Source organism: Canis lupus, chromosome 13 (genome assembly GCF_048164855.1).
Source record: "Canis lupus baileyi chromosome 13, mCanLup2.hap1, whole genome shotgun sequence".
NCBI lineage: Eukaryota > Metazoa > Chordata > Mammalia > Carnivora > Canidae > Canis > Canis lupus.
The window spans coordinates 57,661,648-57,681,202 of record NC_132850.1 but is presented as its reverse complement, the minus strand read 5'-3'; the positions used below and the strand labels follow the sequence as shown (position 1 = coordinate 57,681,202).

At 35.9% G+C, this 19,555-nt stretch overlaps 1 protein-coding gene across 18 annotated transcripts in view; it reads right to left on the bottom strand.

Annotated features, from left to right (window-relative positions):
- RAPGEF2 (Rap guanine nucleotide exchange factor 2) overlaps positions 1-19,555 on the bottom strand; it is a 242,043-nt gene that overhangs the window by 10,126 nt on the left and 212,362 nt on the right. For 16 of the 18 annotated variants that reach the window (XM_072773789.1, XM_072773792.1, XM_072773794.1 and 13 more), the window contains 14 exons: positions 19,352-19,504; positions 18,812-18,976; positions 15,891-15,998; positions 15,599-15,802; positions 15,391-15,499; positions 14,617-14,863; positions 10,358-10,515; positions 8,964-9,204; positions 5,994-6,377; positions 4,598-4,809; positions 4,381-4,504; positions 3,744-3,767; positions 2,493-2,716; positions 864-1,070 (listed from right to left, as the gene is read on the bottom strand). In XM_072773789.1, the coding sequence (XP_072629890.1) occupies positions 864-1,070; positions 2,493-2,716; positions 3,744-3,767; positions 4,381-4,504; positions 4,598-4,809; positions 5,994-6,377; positions 8,964-9,204; positions 10,358-10,515; positions 14,617-14,863; positions 15,391-15,499; positions 15,599-15,802; positions 15,891-15,998; positions 18,812-18,976; positions 19,352-19,504 (2,560 nt within the window). The remainder of the gene's footprint in view (positions 1-863; positions 1,071-2,492; positions 2,717-3,743; positions 3,768-4,380; positions 4,505-4,597; positions 4,810-5,993; positions 6,378-8,963; positions 9,205-10,357; positions 10,516-14,616; positions 14,864-15,390; positions 15,500-15,598; positions 15,803-15,890; positions 15,999-18,811; positions 18,977-19,351; positions 19,505-19,555) is intronic. The other 2 variants (XM_072773791.1, XM_072773796.1) reach the window with 1 other exon arrangement.

Below are 19,555 nucleotides of genomic sequence, written 5' to 3'. Positions count from 1 at the left end.
GCAATACAGATATATCAAAGGGGAAAATGGCAAGTAAAGGTATTCTGCTGTCACTCTCCACAAACGGCATACTTGCTGATGAGGAAGAAAGGGCCAAAGATAGAGTATGAAGGACCTACTCTAAGACTCTTGCCCTCCTCATGTACAGGTTGTAACTGGGCAGGAACTATATCGGTGCCCAAGTACCAATTTTATCTAAGAAAACTCTGTAAGTTTTTTTCTTCAATTTCTTCCCTTTTATTGTTTCCTTTCACATACATGCATATAAAAGAACTGATACATTTTATGAAATATAATTTTGCTGTCCCATTTATATAAAGGAACTAAACTTGCAGATATGTTTTAGTGGGAAAGATGAAGCATGATTTGGCTCCTTAACATTCAGGAAGTAACTATATTTCCCCCTCAAGTTACAAGAATCAATGATTCAAAAATAAGGATTCACTTCCAGACAAATCATTTCACTTAAAAATATATTCTACCTAAATTCTAACAATTCCTTGATCATGAGGCCAAACTGGTGTAAATAATGTATATGAACAAAGTAATGTCTGTACTCATTAAAAAATTAATAAAAGCAAAATTTTCCCATTTTACACTCCCCCACCACCATGACAAAGAGCAAGATTTTTTTTTTTTTTCCCAAAGAGCAAGATTAAATGAGAGACTCTATAACATAAACAGTCCCTTCCACTGGCAAGAGTTAAGTTTCACTTACCGAACATTAACGTTTTATTGTTAAGAGGCAACATGAGAGAGTGACTCAAGTATATTAGAGTTATTTAAGATAAGGATTTTTTCCTAATTTGAAAACCATGACACTGGATAGTCTCAAAGGCGGGGATATGATTTTAATCACCTACCAAAAGGTGGGAGATCCTTTACAGGTACTTTCTTTCGTGAAGGATAAAGGGATACAGCAGGAACCTGAAGGCCTTGGTTGATCTTATGTTGGGGCTGTGGCTGCGGGGGCGGCGGCTGGGCTTGTGCTTTCTGTTGTGACCCTGCCCTTGGAGCCACTGGGGACGTCTCAGACTTGACAGGCTTTTTGTCACCAGGATTCTTAGGCACTGTTAATCATTTGATTTGAAAACAACAAGAAATTTCAGAGGTTAGTAACTATATACAAGACTTTCTGCACTTTAGAACACTAAAAATGTATATCTTATCTTTTTTCCTATCGCTTGTATAAAAACAGAAATGGGAGTGGGTAAGAACTCACCTACAGACCACAAAGGCATGACAGGACAAAGATATTTACTTTATGAAACTAGCTCTTAAATGATGATTACACTATCCAATACTACAACATTAAAATAAAAGTAGAAAAATATGGAGAGTTCACACGTTATATGTATATAAAAAGCACAAGTAAATGATAAAAGCTACAACAGGAAGATTGTTAGGAATTACTTTTCAAAATGGAGTCCAAAATTCCTTGACATATATGAGCTTAGTTTTTAGTTAATAAGTGGTATTAATCATCTTTTTACTATCAAATTTTCTCTCTAATGGGTAGAATGGTCTATGTTAGCTATTAGTAACCAATACTGCTTGAATATTATACTGAGTATATAATTCCATGGCATACAGAAGGCAAACCAATTTAGCATGATCCAGAAATGCTGTATGTATAATAATATTTGAAAAACCAACTCAATGACAGATCTACTTCCTCCATTGTACACACAAAGAAGCTAAGGGTTAGGCAGCTCAATTAACTTGCCTGGGGTGATGACACTGCTATTTTGAGGAACAAACAGCATTTGAATTCAAACCAGTCTGACTCCAGAGAACAAACTCTTCACCATGACACACAGTGTTTTCATAGTGTCCTGGGAAAATCTAATAACTTGAATCTTCTCAAATCATCTTATACTTAAAGTCTATAAAAAGTATCTTCAAACCTGCCCATAAAAGACCCAAAAGTGTCCTAGGTGGAAAATGCCTCTACCTTACATGAATGCAGATCCAAGTGAACAGAAAACTGCCCCCACTTCTAGCCTGGCCAGATTTTTAAAGGCTGGAAGCTACACACTAGGATGAGTTGTGGTTTATCGTGTAGCAGGATTGCTGCTTATGTGGTAGGTGAACTTACTGCTGGGTGCTGTCCAGACTGAGAGCGTAAAAAGGCAGCCAGCACGCTTAGCTTAGGGACAGGTCCCTCTGAGAAGGTCGGCTCCTCCCCCCTCCCAGGTTACCCGTCAATCTGGAAGTATCTTTTATGACAAAAAGGGGATGCAACCAAGATGGCAGGCGCCGTAAGTTTCTGGCATCATTCTCTCCACACTAACCTAGCTGGACACAAGGTCTAGTCCAGGACAGTACTGCACGGAATTGACAGTAGCATTCAGGGGAAAGGCCAGTATGTCCCCAGGGTGCTACTGACCACGCTGTACTGAGCCCTATTTGTCATGGCCCATGTATGGCACTGCCCAGGAAACCAATCTGCATTCCAGTCAGATTCGTAGCCACTTAAAGGAAAAACTCACATGTGTTGGTTGCTGGCTCACACTGCAGTGATAATGTCTGAAGACTCTCCTCATCCATTTCTAGCTCCAAATTGGACAGGTACTGCTTCACTTTTCGAGCCATTTGGGCATCTTCATAAAGCTTTTTGGCATTGAGAAAGGAACTACGACGTACCCGCTTTTTATGACCACCTGTCTGAGCAACGTCTAGCACTGTTGCATTTGTACTACCCTGGCTGAGAGACCTGGAAGATGAAAAGGTAGATATGCAGCTCACTCTAGCATGGGATTGTGTTAGCTATCTGAAACATAATAAGACTTACATAGGTATTTTATGTTCAAAAGATCACATGCCTCATTCTGGTAAGTAAACTGTTACAGAGAAATATAGACTAATATAGATTAAAATTTTTTTAAAGTTAAAAAAGAATTATACACACATACATACAAACATATATATATGTTTGGCACCTGCTGCTACTAGTCGAACTAGGAAATTCTGCTTTTCTTATCTATAGAGCGTTCAAGGCAGTTCTTTCAGAGAAGCCAGCAAATAACAATGATTATATATAAAAAGCTCATGCAATACACAGTTAAAATCATTGAGATTTACATTAAATTTATTTTTCTTAAAGAGGATGCTTTAAATACATTTAAATAAAATTACACTGTTCACAATCATTTCCTTATTCCTTGAGTTAAATGTAATGCGTGTTTAAAGTAATATGGGTCAATCTGTTAATAAAATGATCATGCAAATGTGTAAACATATATATACACAGAACTAGCACATGAATTGTTAAGAATTATGTTTAAAAAGTATTGGTTTATAGGATGAAAATAGTAGTTAGTTGAGCTATAAAAAATTTAGTTTTAACACGTAGGGGCACTTTTTATATTATGTTAAGTATCTGTGCGATAGTATTTATATTGCACAGTTTTTCCTTTTAACATTCTTCCTCCCCTAACTCCGCATTAGGCTTTCTCCATTTCAAAGCACACAAATTAAAATAAAATCTTTTTGAAAGTTCCAAAGTATGCCTGGCCAGTTCCCCAGAACAATCATCAGTCATTTCACGGTTGTCATGGATCATGACCTCAAAAGCAAAAGCCCCAACAGATTAAACTTGAAGTCAGTTTGCCAACTGAAATTCTGCTAGAGCAAGAGGGTTAAGAAAAAATGCAAAGCATCAGAAAATATAGTAGGTAAGAAAACAATGCAATGAGCAGAATAAGAATTGTGTGTGGGTTTGCAAGGTCTCCACCACTTACCCCAAACTCCTCCACTTCTTCTTCCTGTAAGTGAGAGCCATGGAGATTGAAGCATGGGTGTAGAGAGAGAGACAGAAAGATCACAAGCTCAGAAAGAAAGGACTAGACTTCTGGATAAGCAGTACTAGAAGCTCACAAACATTAAACTGTACAATCACCTCGTACACGCAATTTTACTGGCAATATTCTTCTAGCTCAAAAGACAGACATATTTAAATTTTTTATTCTAAAAACTACTCTCCTTCACTAGATTAATCATTTTTTACTATACTGACAACTAATCCATTGTATAGATACTGAGACAATATTGTTTGGGTTCTTTGCATATTTTGGTTCATACTATCAGTTATGAGTTTTAGCTCCACAAATCAGTGTTCTGACAAATAAGGAATAGTTCTGCCCCATGCCAACTGAAAAATTTCTGCAGGACAAGCTGTATTTACTGACAGTCAAAAGTATACCTGATGCAGAATAAGATATTTACTTCAAATTAGAGCTCAATGGGGATTCTCAGCATGACCTAATAAAATTTCTACTGTGCTACAAATATAAATATTCAAAAGTTTCTCATTTATTAGGAAGCTGTAAACCCACACTTCTCTAAGCCCACATGTTCTACTGAAGTTGACAGACTTACCGAGTTCTGAACATGAGGGCAGGGTCCATGTTAACTGAAGCCATTCGGCCAACATGACGAATTTCTTTTGCGATCATCCTTAGCTTCTCAAAATTGACTAACCCATCTACTTTTGAGTCATTTCCTACAATTGGCAAAGAAGGAAAAGGGGATCACATCATACTCATTTATTCTGTGTTTCCACAAGTAAAGACAGAGAAATCTATTTTACACTTACCTTCATGAAGGAATGTGAGATCCTTCTTGATAACTGGGAATAGGGGGATTATGGGAGGCTGCAGGTTTTGACTATTGAGGACATTGCGATATTTTGCCATGTTTCTGGAAGGATCAAACAGGTCCTGGAGATCTTGAAACAGCTTTTCATATTTATTGGGAAGTTTTTCCCAGGTGGTCCGTAGTCTTGCCACTGGGGCCAAGTTTAGGCCACTGAAAGGACAAAAAAGAAAAGTGACATAAAGTCAAGTTACTCATTATTATCAACGAAGAAAGTAAAACAGCATATTTAGTAACACATAACTCTGTGTTTATGCTGCATATCAATTCACAGGATTCATAAGAAATATTAATAATTCTGGGTAATGAGAATTGAAGATAGAAGCAGGGTCAGGGCCAAGGGTTATTACTCTTCTTCCCTTTATACCTTTCTAGTCTGGGTTTATTATGAACCAAACAACTAGAATGTGAAGTATCATAAGGGTAGCATTTTGTTTTGCAGCTTTGTCTCCATACATAGAGAAGCACTTGGCACATAGCAGGCATTTGATAAAACAGACTATCTTGTAGTAATAAAATAAAAGTCATAATGAGTATGATCAAACTCCTAGTGAGAGAAAATGACTAATAATCACCATGAATATCAATATTCCTAATAGTTTCAGTTTATATTTTTTTCCAGCCTCAATCTAAGCACTTAAAGGGGAAGAAAATGAACATTTACTGGACATCTGCTTTGTGCTAGCTGATAGAACTCCATATACGTAATACCATTTAATCTATTCGATCACTCTTTGGGGCATAGTTGTTTTACAGAGAAATAAACTGATGTTCAGAGAAATTTCAAGAAGTTGTTCAAAGTCACAGAAATTAAAAAAATAACGAATATAGCTTTTCTGGGCTCTAAATGTAGTTTACAGGAGATTTTAAATTAAGAATGATTGGATTTAGAGGAAAAGAATGGTTCAATATGATTCAATTAAAAACCACTACACTGGGATGCCTGGGGGGCTCAGTGGTTGAGCGTCTGCCCTCGGCTCAGGGTGTGATCTGGTCTGGGGATGGAGTCCCACATCGGGCTCCCTGCGCGGAGCCTGCTTCTCCCTCCGTCTATGTCTCTGCCTCTTTCTCTTTGTCTCTCATGAATAAATAAAATCTTAAAAAAAAACAAAACCTACTACACTTACACAAATTATATGATGTTCCTGGATTTATATATAGAGAGATATATACATATATTTAGATATATATGATAAATGACAATTTATCATATGTCTATAAGATTTTATTTACTTACTTGAGAGAGAGAGAAAGCAAGGGGCGGGGGAGAAGCAGGCTCCCTGCTGAGCAGGGCGCCCAATGTGGGGACTCAATCCCAGGAGATCATATGTTCGTACCTGATGATTGCAAACATGGAGTTAAAATTCTTGCATTCCCTGCAGTGCAGTGCAATCTTGATGAAATGCTTAATGATCTTCATCCTCTTCAGCTGGTTTGTCTCTCTCAGAATTTCAGATGCTACCCAAAATGTTTCTTGGTTAATTACTTCTTCAAATTTCTTCAGGTTGGCACAGCTGGTTTTGGATTTGAGTTTAAATAAATCATCTATATATTCGGTGGGTTCAATGTTACGGAAGAGTTCAAAGTTTCGCATAGAGAGCTGTGTGGCAACTTCAACAGTACTGAGCTGCAACAGGGAGATTTGACTCTCCCTCAGCAGCTCCTGAGCATCTTCATCTGAACAAAGAGTTTCTGTCTCCATGTTGTTTTTCAAGTAGTACCTGCAGAACACAGAATTCAAAGCCTAAGCAGCAGTCTCATGACATTACTTGAAAGCATCATCCTGTTCTGGAAATAACATTGACAAGAACACTCAGTTGGATGATGCAAGAATTCTTCTAAGGACAGAGAAGGTAGCTGGGCCTTGTCACCAGCGCACAGGATCACCTAGCCAGAGGCCGCTGATGGAAGCTAACCAATCACACGGCATTTCACTTGTACCAGTTGTAATGCATTTTTCTCCTGTCCTTCCCTGCTTTCTAGATTATCTGTTTTTGCTAAAAAGTGACAGAAAAGAGCTAAATTTCATATTTCAGTTTAAATAAGAAAATAGGATTCTACCCTACGACCCAGCAATTGCACTGCTGGGGATTTACTCCAAAGATAGAGATGCAGTGAAACGCCAGGACACCTGCACCCCAATGTTCACAGCAGCAATGTCCACAACAGCCAAACTGTGGAAGGAGCCTCGGTGTCCTTCTACAGACAAACGGACAAAAAAGATGTATATGTATACTGTGAATATCACTCAGCCATCAGAAAGGATGAATATCTACTATTTACTTCGACGTGGATGGAACTGGAGGGTATTATGCTGAGTGAAGTAAGTCAATTGGAGAAAGACAATTATCATATGGTTTCACTCATATGTGGAACATAAGAAATAATGAAAGGGACCATAAGGGAAGTGAGGGAAACCAAGTGGGGAAAAATTAGAGAGGAAGACAAACCATGAGAGACTCCTAACTCTGGGAAACAAAGAGTTGCAGAAGGGGAAGTGGGTGGGGTGATCGGGTAACTGGGTGATGGACACTAAGGAAGGCACATGATACGATGAACACTGGGTGCTATTCTATATGTTGGCAAATTTAATTTAAATAAGATATTTTTTAAATAAATAAAAAAAATAGGCTCTAAGGAAGGCAATGAGAGAGATCAGACATAGGTCATCACCCTATTTTCCCAGAGAGAATCTGTGACTATTGATGGGTCCAAATTGGATTAATCCAAGTTTACCTATTTATTTAAATACCAAAGAAACCTATAAGCTGCTCCCCTCTATTTGATCCTGTGAGTACAACAATCCTAAAACAGATTTTTTAATATTAAATACCTGATTTTCATAAAAACCTTACAAGTAAGTGGGGCAGGTATTATTATCAGATGAGGAAATAGACTCCCAAAATTAATGATAGTTAATTTCAGTGACAGAGACAAGAACTTATTAATACTCCTTTCTCTTTGTAAATAACTTGTTGAAAATCGAATCCAGATGTTTGCCCTGTTTTTTTTTTTTTTTTTGGGGGGGGGGGGGGGTTTGGTTTGTAGACAGATGGTTTTCCTAGGCCAAATTCCATAAAGATAGAAACAGAATGAACGCAGTGGGAGTCCTGCCAAACTGGCCTTTTGCATATTTCACCAAAGCAACCAGGACAGGAAACACATACCTTGAGTCCTTCACATTCACAGATGTAACATTCCCAGTTTTCATTACTCATAAAGCCCATGACATGTATTCATCTATAATTTTCTTGAATGTGAGTCATGAATCTGCACCTCAGTGGAGATCTGTAGAACTCCACCATGGTTACAGATATATATATATATCAATGTACATTCAAATGGTCATGAGAAAAAATGATCTCCTGAAACAACACTATCTGCTAGTGTCAGGGTTGGAAATAAAGCAGTAGTGAAGAAAAGCATGAAAGTTATAGTTGATAGCAAGAAAAGTGAAGTTTTGAATGAATTAAATCAGATTTAGATATACATTATGGAAAAATCAAGTACGATAAAACACTCCATCTGGCAAGAAAGAAAGAAAAAAAATTTGATTTATAGAACTACATAATACTCCATCAGTGTAGAATCTGGTTACTAAATAAGAGCCAAAACTTTTAATTTTCACTAATCTGTGGTGTGAGGATACAAATTACACATATCAAGGAAATTAATATTCAAGAGGCTCACAAAACCAGGTACAATGTTTTCTTGCAAGTAATACATGATATATGCAATCATGCAGTAGGAGACAAAGCTCTGAAGCAACTCAAAGTTTAGTCCTTGAGTGAGGTATTTTTCATCGTGTACTGCACAATAACAGACACCATTAGCTAACCACGTGGTCATATATATCTTCATCTAACAAATGAAGCTCTAGGAAAGTAAGGCAGGCAGGAGCAATTGACACTAGAATGTTATTGAAAAATGTGTTTGTGAATGCACATATACAAGAAGAGCATCAGGCTTAACTCTGTGGCTTTATATTAGGCACCCAGTGCTGTTCTGGGGGCCAGTGTCCTAAAGAGCGAGTTTAAGAAGTGATTCCCTGTGCCCTGTGCCCTGACAGGCCATAACAACACGGAGGGCACAGTGCCCTGCTTTGCAAAAGGTTCTTAAGAGATCCTCGTGAGGGTCAACAAACTGCTGGGTAAATTTACTTTGATACAGCAATTCTCAGAGAATGAGAATATACTTCTTTCTAGTTTGCTTAATTCATTTCAAAACCCTTTCAAAGTATTTATCTCTTAGACTTCGGTGTGAGTTTGAAGATAAGTTAAAGAAACAATAGAATAGATATTGTATACCTTCCACTCAGTTGTATTCTATCAGCAAGTTTGGAAAGCTGATCTGGAAGCCGTCTTTGTTTGATGACACCCTCAGGTGTGACCGAGACCTCGCACAGCGAATATTGATCCGGGGTGGCAGTCACAGCAAACTCCCTGATGGCCTGAATGACTACTTCCTTCGCTGTGGTGTCCTTACTGATCATGATGTATCGGCTTTGCTGATCAGCCTTAAAAACCCTTAACACTTGATCTGGCAAGTCTGGGGGAAAAAAAGCCGTATGTTAATAAAAAGGATTTTAGTGAATGGTAATATAAGCATCTGAAAAGCCTCCTCAGAAAAGATAACGCTGAACTTGCATCTCTCCCTTATTATAATCCTTCTTTAAAGATTCTAGAAGTCACTACTGGGTATTTATCCCAAAGATACAAATGTAGTGATCAGAAGGGACACCTGCACCCCAATGTTCACAACAGCAGTGTCCACAATAGCCAAACTCTGGAAAGAGCCCAGATGTCCATCCACAGATGATGAGTAAGAAGATGTGGTCTATCCATACAATGGACTATTGTACTAAGGAGGGCACGTGATGTACTGAGCACTGGGTATTATATAAGATTGATGAATCACTGACCCCCGCCTCTGAAACCAGTAATACATTATATGTTAATTAACTGAATTTAAATAAAAAAAAAAAAGATTCTGGCAGACAACATACTGATTTACTATATGAACACATTTTTCCCTGTAGATAACTGGTCCACAAATATAAACACAATAGTATACAACAGCAGCAATAAGATCATCAGGTTTTAACACATCCAGAAAAAAAAAAAAAAAAAAAAAGATTGTTGGGTTGGTAACAACAAATGAAAAATGTGAATCTAAAGTTTGTCTTTCTAATATTGAAAATCCCACTGGGACGCCTGGGTGGCTCAGTGCTGGAGCATCTGCCTTCAGCTCAGGGCCTGATCCTGGAGACCCAGGATCCAGTCCCACACCGGGCTCCCTGCATGGAGCCTGCTTCTTCCTCTGCCTGTGTCTCTGCCTCTCTCCTCCTGTGTCTCTCGTGAATGAATAAATAAAATCTTAAAAAAAAAAATCCCATTAAGCTAACCTAAAATATTCCTTTTACTCTAATATGACCTAATAATAATCTGCACGGTATGTGTCCTCTTCATTTTATGAAAGAGAAGACAAGTTCAGAGAGATTAATTTGCCCATGACCATACCAAACTAGTCTGAAGAATAAAAAAGAACTGATTCCAATTGTGTCAGACTTAGGGTTCATTCTGGCGTTCTGCATTTGACATATTCCATGCCAAACCAAGAGCATACAAGCATCACCATTACATCAGAAGAAACAGAAAATAGATTACTACGAGAAAACAAAAATGGCATGGGTGGTGCTCACCAGGAGTAGTACTGAAGTCCAGAATGCGATGATGTGACTGTAATAAATCAGGATTACTGGATGACAAGGTTCCACTGACGGGCAGTGCAGTTGGGATGTGCTTCGTCTGTCTTAATCCCACTATACTGTCATCTTGAGACTGACCAATCCCAATATCACTGGACAAAGAGGAAAAATTAGAAAATCAATGATCCACAAGTAAAAAGGTTATAACTCATCAATATGTAATAGATGCAGACCATAAATAAACCATATTTCTTAAGACTTGCAGTTCATTTAAAAGTACCATTAAAATTTTTGGTTGAAAATTGCAATGGCAACTACTACTGCTTAAGTGTATCTAACTCAACTTACCCTGCTGTTTCTTAAGCATATATTACTCTAAACCTGTGTTTTTCATGAGACAAGGCATAACAAATACTAGTAATCTTGTCAGTATATTCAAGAAAAAATAAGCTCTAGTTACTACTGGAAATAGATTTAAGAAAAAGCACATTGACAAGAGTGCACTTAGTCTCAATTGATGATTTATGCATCAGAATGATAAATTATTTTATAATCTGATCTTTAAAAACTGAAAAAATGGAGTAAAATGAACAGAAGAAAACAAATCTAAACTATTTTAATTTCATTCTCTAACGTTTCAGAGAAATAAAATGAAATCACTAAAGAATCAAATGTAAAGAAACCCTTACACAGACACTATTTCTTATTTATACAAAGCATAAAAACGCAGTGATGCATGGTGATATTTCTGAGCTTCTTTGACCCACTTTTAATTCTCTAGTCAAAATTTCTAGTTTATACATTTAAAGTTCCCAGAGAAATACTACTTATCATTATTGCTATAAACTTAGTTCCATTTGTAAAAAGTCTGTTACTGTGGACAATTCTTAAAATATGATTTAATAACATATAAAAATTATTTCTAGAATTTAAAGGTCAACTGTTTCCGAAACAAAATATTAAAACTGAAATAATAAGCTGGGACACACTCAAAATAACTAGGTCATAAGCAAATGCTTATAGTTCTAACTAATTTCTAGAAATACCTTAAAATGAGGAGAAGGAAGACCGTACTAAGGTTGGGTGTCCAAAGTGTCATAAATAAAATTAACATATTTAGCATCAGTTAGGTTTTCAGACATCAGCGCTTAATCATAGTACCCACTATGGCCATGAAAATAAAAAAATCTAGCTGCATTCTTTATTTTGAGGGGGGAGAGTGGAAATTCTAAAGTTAAATAAGGACAAGATTTTTCTTTTAAAGTCAACACAGAATATTAAAGAGTTTAGTGTAAATTCCTCCAAATTCACAGGTTAGTTTTGACAAAATTCAATTTCAACTTAAGCACATATAGGCATGCATATAATGGTAAGAGATATTAATGTTCCATGAAACATTAAAACTTTCAAATTATCAGTAAAATTTCATTTTTCAACCATATAAATCACCTTTGCCCAAAATCTCAGATGTCATCCATGACATGAAACAACTACTATGAGCTCAGGCCAAAGATATAGCCAAATGGACCACTGCTACCACAAATGGCTAAAAATGCTAGAGCTATCTTTTTTTTTTTTTTTTAAGATTTTATTTATTTATTCATAGACACAGAGAGAGAGACACACACACACAAGGAGAGGGAGAAGCAGGCTCCATGCAGGGAGCCCGACGTGGGACTCGATCCCAGGACCAGGATCACACCCCAGGCTGCAGGCGGCGCCAAACCGCTGTGCCACCGGGGCTGCCCTTTTTTTTTTTTTTTTTAAAGATTTTATTTATTTATTCATAGACACAGAGAAAGACACACACACACACAGGGAGAGGGAGATAGAGCTATCTTCTTAAAAAGTGTTCCTCAGCAACATTTTAACACCTAAAATAAAGCTCTAATTCTTGCCTATATCTCTGTTACCCACAGACATGAGGCTACTCCCGATTGGAACTACTTTATATTCAAGACTTAATTCAGAAATGTCCCTCTCTGAGCACATCCCCTTATTGTTCAATCTCTCCAACTCTCATTATTACTAAAACTGCTTTTTGGCCTTTGTTGATTCTATAGCTCATTGACTTATTCTCTTTTCTCAGGATTCATCAGTCTCTCTCTACTTACCTTACAACCAGATCTGAATCCTATAATCATCCTCTTAACTCCCCCTTCCACCCCCCCACCCCCGTTCACATTTCTCCACCATACCTATCCCTCCCAACTTGCCATCAACCAGCATCTTAGCTTCTATAATACTGATGGTGATGCAGAGGAGGGGACGTGGGAGGGAATCAGTATATCTAGAAGATTTGTCTAATTGACTAGTTTCATGGCTTTGTTAAAATAAAAATCTTTGTGAACACATGCTGATTTCTAGGAGAGCAAAGTTTAAGTAGTAATTAGTACATCATACCATATAATAGATCCTACAGTTTACTAAGCCTTCTTTTAAATATATTTTTTCATTTCAATTTTTACATATATGAATTATTTCAAATAATTTTCACAAAAAAATACTTAAAGGAGGCATACATGTTCTTAAATACAAATTAAATGTTTCCTCAGAGTCTTAAAATCAATACATCTTATTATCTTTTCTTCTTTTCCCTTCTCTAACTTTTGAATATCTTTTTAAATACACATAGAATAAAATTATACATAGTATTCTCATATTGTGTTCCTTGCCAACATCCTGTACTGTGGATGGCTTATATCCCAGTTCTTACGTGTCACATTTCTATTAATACTTTCCAGGGTCATGCTGACTTTTATTTGACTTTTTTTTTAAGGTTCATATTTAACTCATGGTCAAATGAGACTGTAGATTTTTTGTTATCGTGCTGCTAATCTACATTTAAGTAATTTATTTTTTTCTTGCCCATTTAAAGTAAATTTTTAACTCTAGAACGATCACTTTAAAAATAAATTTCTATTTTCTGTAATGCTAATAGGCCTAATCCATTGCTTATTAGAAATTTACTCAATATAAAAATACTCTCAAGTCAATAAATAAAACCATCATACTCATTGCTTATCCTTACGACTCTGTTATAGAAGCCTTTTTAGCTGATACAAACCCACTAATCCACTAATCCTTATAGTTCACTGGGGACAACATGGGTTTGACACTCCCAACAATATTATATTTTGGGCCATGTCTATCTAATCTATGGATAAAAATTATCAAATTATCAAAGAAAAATAACCTAAATGTTTTGAACTTCTCTCATATCACTGTAATTCCAGGAATATAAAATAAATGCATTTGGTGTATCCATGTTATTTATTTATAATTTATTTGAGAGAGAGCAAGTGTACTACTGGGTGCACCAAACCCAGGACCGAGGCCACGACCTGAGCCAAAATCAAGAGTCAGACACTTAACCAACTGAACCACCCAGGGATCCAACAACCATGTTATTTAACATTAAAAAAAAAAAAAAAAAAAGGCTAACAAACAAGACTTAAAAAGTGTGAGACCTACAACTTTGTCTAGTCTGAGCTCCTGGCATAAATGAACAGCCACGAACAGATTCAAGAATACACCTGACATTCTGACTGTAGAGCTCACTGAGAGAAGGAAAGGAGTTCTGTGCTTGGTTGCTGATATCTTCACAACAATTAAATAACTGAAAACAGAGAAAGAGAAAAAGAAAATGGCAAGGATGAACAGTAGCAACCAGAAAAAGCAATGATTTGGTGGTCAAAGAGCAGATACTGATGTTTGAGAAGATATTCCAGAAAGAAATATTTTCACAAAAAAATAAAGGAGGCATACATGTTCTTAATACAAATTAAATGTTTCCTCAGAGTTTTCACAAGAAGAAAAGATAATAAGATGAATTGATTTTAAAACTCTGAGGAAGCATTTTCACACATTTCACAAAAGAAAAGATAATTTTCACAAAGAAAAACTAGCAAAAACCACTCTAAACCATGGGTGAAACAGGAGCAAACACATATTCTTATTTTCTTTAGTTCAAATGATTAAAAAAAAAAAAAAAAAAAAAAACAAGAAACAAAAAAGTTTCAATGAGGAAGTGCTAAACTATCTCTAATGAAGCTTGGGTTGGGCAAGTAAGTAGCAAATACACAAGATTAAAATCAACTTGGTTATTTAACATTGTCTCTAAGATAGTTCAGAATGTCCTAAGCTTCTAGAAAAGCTTAGAACATTTTTTAAGTGTAAACATTTTATCACTACCTTTGCATATCATTTTAACACAATAAAATAATGTACAGAAAATTTACACAGACACTTACTTATATGGTTTCTGTGGCAAGATACTGATCCGAGTCTTGTCGAGTATCTTTTTTAGCTTGTTCCTTCCTCCAACAGTATTGGCTTTACTTTTTTTATTTACTTTTTCAAGTCCTATCACCTGTTCTACATCTACAGCAAGATCTGGAATGGAGTAGCGACTGGCCTTTTTGATGTCTCCAATTTTAGGGAGGTGAGGGGCACCATTTCTTTTCTCTTCTGACAATCTTGTTAGAAGTTCTTTAAATACTAAAATGGAAAGAAACACACATGCACACAAAAACCATTATAAGATATCTAAGCAATGCAAAGGAAATTGTTGGACTTGGAAACAGATGAGAAGTAGACACTTCAGCTATCAAAACTGATATCCTACAAAAAAACACTACTCCAATGAATGAGTGACACCAAGAATCTGCTTTGTTTTGTTGCTTTGTCACTTCCATTCAGAATAAGTTAAAATACAGTAGTATTTACAGGCATTTAACATAATAGATGTTTAAAACATTTATCTATAGATAAATCTATAGGTATTTATATATACTAGATGCTTAAACATTTATCAATAAAAATTTTTATGGTCAAGTTAGTAGATTTTGATTTAGAACTAATTATATACTTACATAATTAGTATCTCTATATAAGCATTTACTATAAATATTTTGATTCTTACATTTGAAATATTACTTACAAAAATGACTTTTTTCATGATTAAGACCTAAATGTGGAAAAAAAAGATCAAAAGGATAAAAATGAAAGTATGTAAAACTACTCACCGAATAAGTTGGTTTTCACAGTGATCGATAAGTGTGTGTTATTCCTAAGAATTTCCATGGCTTTTGACAGCTGAATATTTTCAAAGTTTTGACCATTTACTTCTAATATCTAAAAATAAAATTATGAAATTTACTTTAGTATTCCAATTGATTGAAGGAAAAAAGACACCAATATTCACCCTTAAGTTTAGATTTAGAAATATCATACCTGGTCCCCTCGTTTCAAGCCTGCTTCAGTTGCTTTGCTACCTGAATCTACACTGTCAACAAAGATTCCAAATCCCTTCTCTGAGCCACCAAGTAAGATAAAAGGCAAAGGAGCTTCTCGAGATGGTTTTGTTAACGTCATCAATCTTCTTTTTGCTTTAGCTGCACATGCAATATTTAACAGCCTTAGATGTCCACCCATTTTCTATAAAAGTTCAGAAAGAATGGTTTCAAAAATAGGCTGAATTAAATGAACTTAAAATTGATGACTTTTTAAAAATCACAAATATTACCTCTCTTTCCAGGTTATTTTCAAATTCTTCTAGAAATCGAGTCATTGCAGGATCTCCTTCAAAGTCATTGAAGTGATTATTCACCCACAATAATACTACCCGTGTAACCTGAAAAATCAATTGTTTTATTTTTTTCAGTGCTAAAAGTTTGTGAATAGAGTCATTTCAAAAAAGATACTTAATAATTTATTTAATAACAATGGACAATAAACAACAAACTCCTCATGGCAAGGATTGCATTCATAAGAAAATGACCTTCTGAAGATATATATATACACATACACACACACACACACACACGTATATAATGAATATATATATAATGAATAGAGACTTTTTGTTGTTTTGCCAAGAAGGGTTTTGAATCTGTGAAGGAGGTACGTATGTTTATTACTCTCAAAACATATTTGAAACTGGTCACAATAAAAACAAAGCTATAATAAAACCAAAATAAATTAAAAGAAGACAGAAACTAAAAAATAACAGCTGAGGGCAAAATAGACAAAAGGAATGAATAGTATCAGGCCTAGAAAGATTTACAAGGGAGTAAGTTGTAAAAGGAAGGAGCTAGCTGCGAGTTATTAGGAATTACATCTTACTTGCTAACATTAAGATTTAGGGGGCTTTTAACATCTACAATTTTTCAGGAAAAATCAGTAGCCTTCTTACGCTGCACGCTTTCTTTACACAGAGCCCTATACCTCCTTTATCTAGACACACAGTCATAGAATATTTGTGCTGTACCCAGCAGGAAGTGTGTGACATTCATTAGATTCTAAGTTCCACGTGGACAGCTTTACCTGTTATGTTCTAAGGACATCCTTAAAACTTATTACAATGCCTGGCATTGAGTGAATTCTCAACAAAATTTTACTAGCTGGGGATGTCCCGTCTGGGTGGCTCAGTTGGTTAAGCACCTGATTCTTGATTCTGGCTCAGGTTATAATCTCAGGGTCATGAGATCAAGCCCTGCATGGGGCTCAGTGCTGAGCATGGAACCTGCTTAAGATCCTCTCGCCCCCCACTCTTCTTCCTACTCATGCACTCTCATTAAAAAATATACACATATATTTATATTTATATTTTTTTTATATATTAAATATTTTTTTACTAAACGAAGTGAGTAAAACTGTGACTTTAAATATAAGAGTACTTGTTTTATTTATGCGTTTAGTTTTCTAAATTCTAAATAACAACATAAAAGAATTTCCCATAGAATTGTTTTTGAGCTTTTTAAACCTCTAATCAAACCATCTAACTTTTTTTAAGATTTTATTTATTTATTCATGAGAGACACAGAGAGAGAGGCAGAAACTCAGGCAGAGGGAGAAGCAGGCTCCCTCCAGGGAGCCTGATGTGGGACTCGATCCCAGGACTCCAGGATCACACCCTCGGCCAAGGCAGGCACTTCACTGCTAAGCCACCCAGGTGTCCCAAACCATCTAACTTTTTAATTAAAGTGATAAAATTAAGCATGGTATTCTTCTAGCAGTAGAGAAACAAAGGTGATGGTATATTGTTAATTTTTTTTAAAAAAGATTTTATTTATTTGTGAGAGAGAGAGCATGAGTTAGGGGCCAGAGGGAGAGGGAGAAACAGACTGCCTGCTGAACAGGGAGCAATCCCAGAACCCTGGGATCATGACCTGAGTGGAAGGCACTTAACTAACTGAGCCACCCAGGTACTCATAAGTTAATTTTTTTTAAAGATGTTATTTTTAAGTAATCTCTACACACAACATGGGCTTGAACTTATAACCCCAAGATCATGAGCGGCATGATCTTCTGACTGGGCCAGCCAGGCACTTTGGTATATAATTAATTTTTAACTACAGTTAAAATACTCTTATAGTTAATATACACTAAAGAATCAAGTTTTGATATTCATATTAACTTCTGGTCATTGCCCATTTTTCAAACTTAGGAAACCCAGAAGATCGTCTCCCTTAAAACTATATCTAACACAAACCTTTTCATAAAATTATAATTTTGCAGCTGAGAAGCCAACGTAAAAGTCTTACTAGCCTATTACAGGTTAGAAAGCCAAGATTCATAAATCATAACGAATACTACCAACTACCACCACCAACAAACAACTTCTAAGATGTATTATGTGTTAAGATGTTTTAAGTGAATTGAGTCAGGCCGACAAAAAGAACTTTATTTCTATTATTCATGTTCACAATAACCCTTGAAGGTTGTTGATTATTCATTTTACAAGTAAATAAGTGATGGTCAGGAGGGTCAGATGGCACATAGAGTACATGGCATAGTTAATACTCAAACTAAGTTTTAACAACTGGAGAGCTTGGCTGAGCTCTTCTAGGCTAATACTGTCAGAATATGAAATGAAAAACATCGCTGTCCAAATGATTTTTCTAAGGCTACAGAGCTAGTCAGTGGCAGGACCAACAGGAGAACTTGGGGGCGTTCCACTGTCGGTCTCCTGTTCTGGATCTTCCTATCTGTCTTCCCAACTCTGTCTCATGTAAATCAGACTGTCACATGGGAAGGAGAAATGAGTACAGGCTATGATTAACTCTCACACCTCACAAGAGTATATAGTTTATCATCCAATCTGGATTTGATGGAGCTCTCAAGAGCTGCTAAAGGAGTCTGTTTAGAATTATATTACTGGGGGGCCTACCAACCAGCAATGCTTACAATAAAATGCTGCTCTGGTGCCAATTTAAAAACTGTTAACTTTCATCTAAGATACATTGACCATTTGCCCAAGTAGAGAATGCAGATTTCAGTGGAACTCAGGAGTTTGGAGATTTTGTCATTTTTGGAGTAAAAAGTACATTCTCTTATTTCATTAAAAAAATTTGAACATAACTGGTGTGACAACTATTAAAATATCTTTAAGTTTGTATCTAAATATTTCACATTTAAAAGCCAAACTAGAATATATTCTCCAACCTTATCCCTGAGGCTCGGGTCATTAAACCACTCCAATAACTTTTTGCCCACTTCCATTGGGCTAGAAAGAAAAGTCCTATAGGTCAACAGGAAGTCCTCTATGAATGTTGGATCCACCACCGAATGCTCTTCCACCAAATGCATTGTTAATCTTTCTGAGGTGCCCTGTAACAAATAAAAGGTTTAATCACTCTCCTGCAGGAATGTCATCTACATGGTACTTTATTTATTTATTTATTTATTTGTTTATTTGTTTGTTTGTTTGTTTATTACATGGTACTTTAATTCCAAATTTTCAACATAAGATGAACTGGATAGTTAATATATATTAACTCTAATATAATATTATAGTTTGTATAATATTTTGCAATATAATAATTTGTAAAACTCTGTTCCTCAGGAAGGATAAAGATTTTTTTAGCAACTGATAACTTTTAAGAGAAATTATACATAAAAATGTGGTGGGTGGAATCTTAAGTTGTCCTAACGGATACTACCAAAACAATCCTTTCCTACAAGATGGAGGCTTGTCTGTCTTACCTTGATGACAATATGTCCCTTTCTTGTTCCAGTTCTATCAAGTTCTCGGTGTTCTTTTACCATAACAATTTCTCCTTCTTCCTCAACTTTTTGCATGTTCTTTTCTACTTGGTTGAGAATACGGCAGTAATCTTGCTGGGCTATACAGACAAACTGAAATAAAATGTGAGTCACATGTTAATGATGAAGTGCTTGCAAGAGACC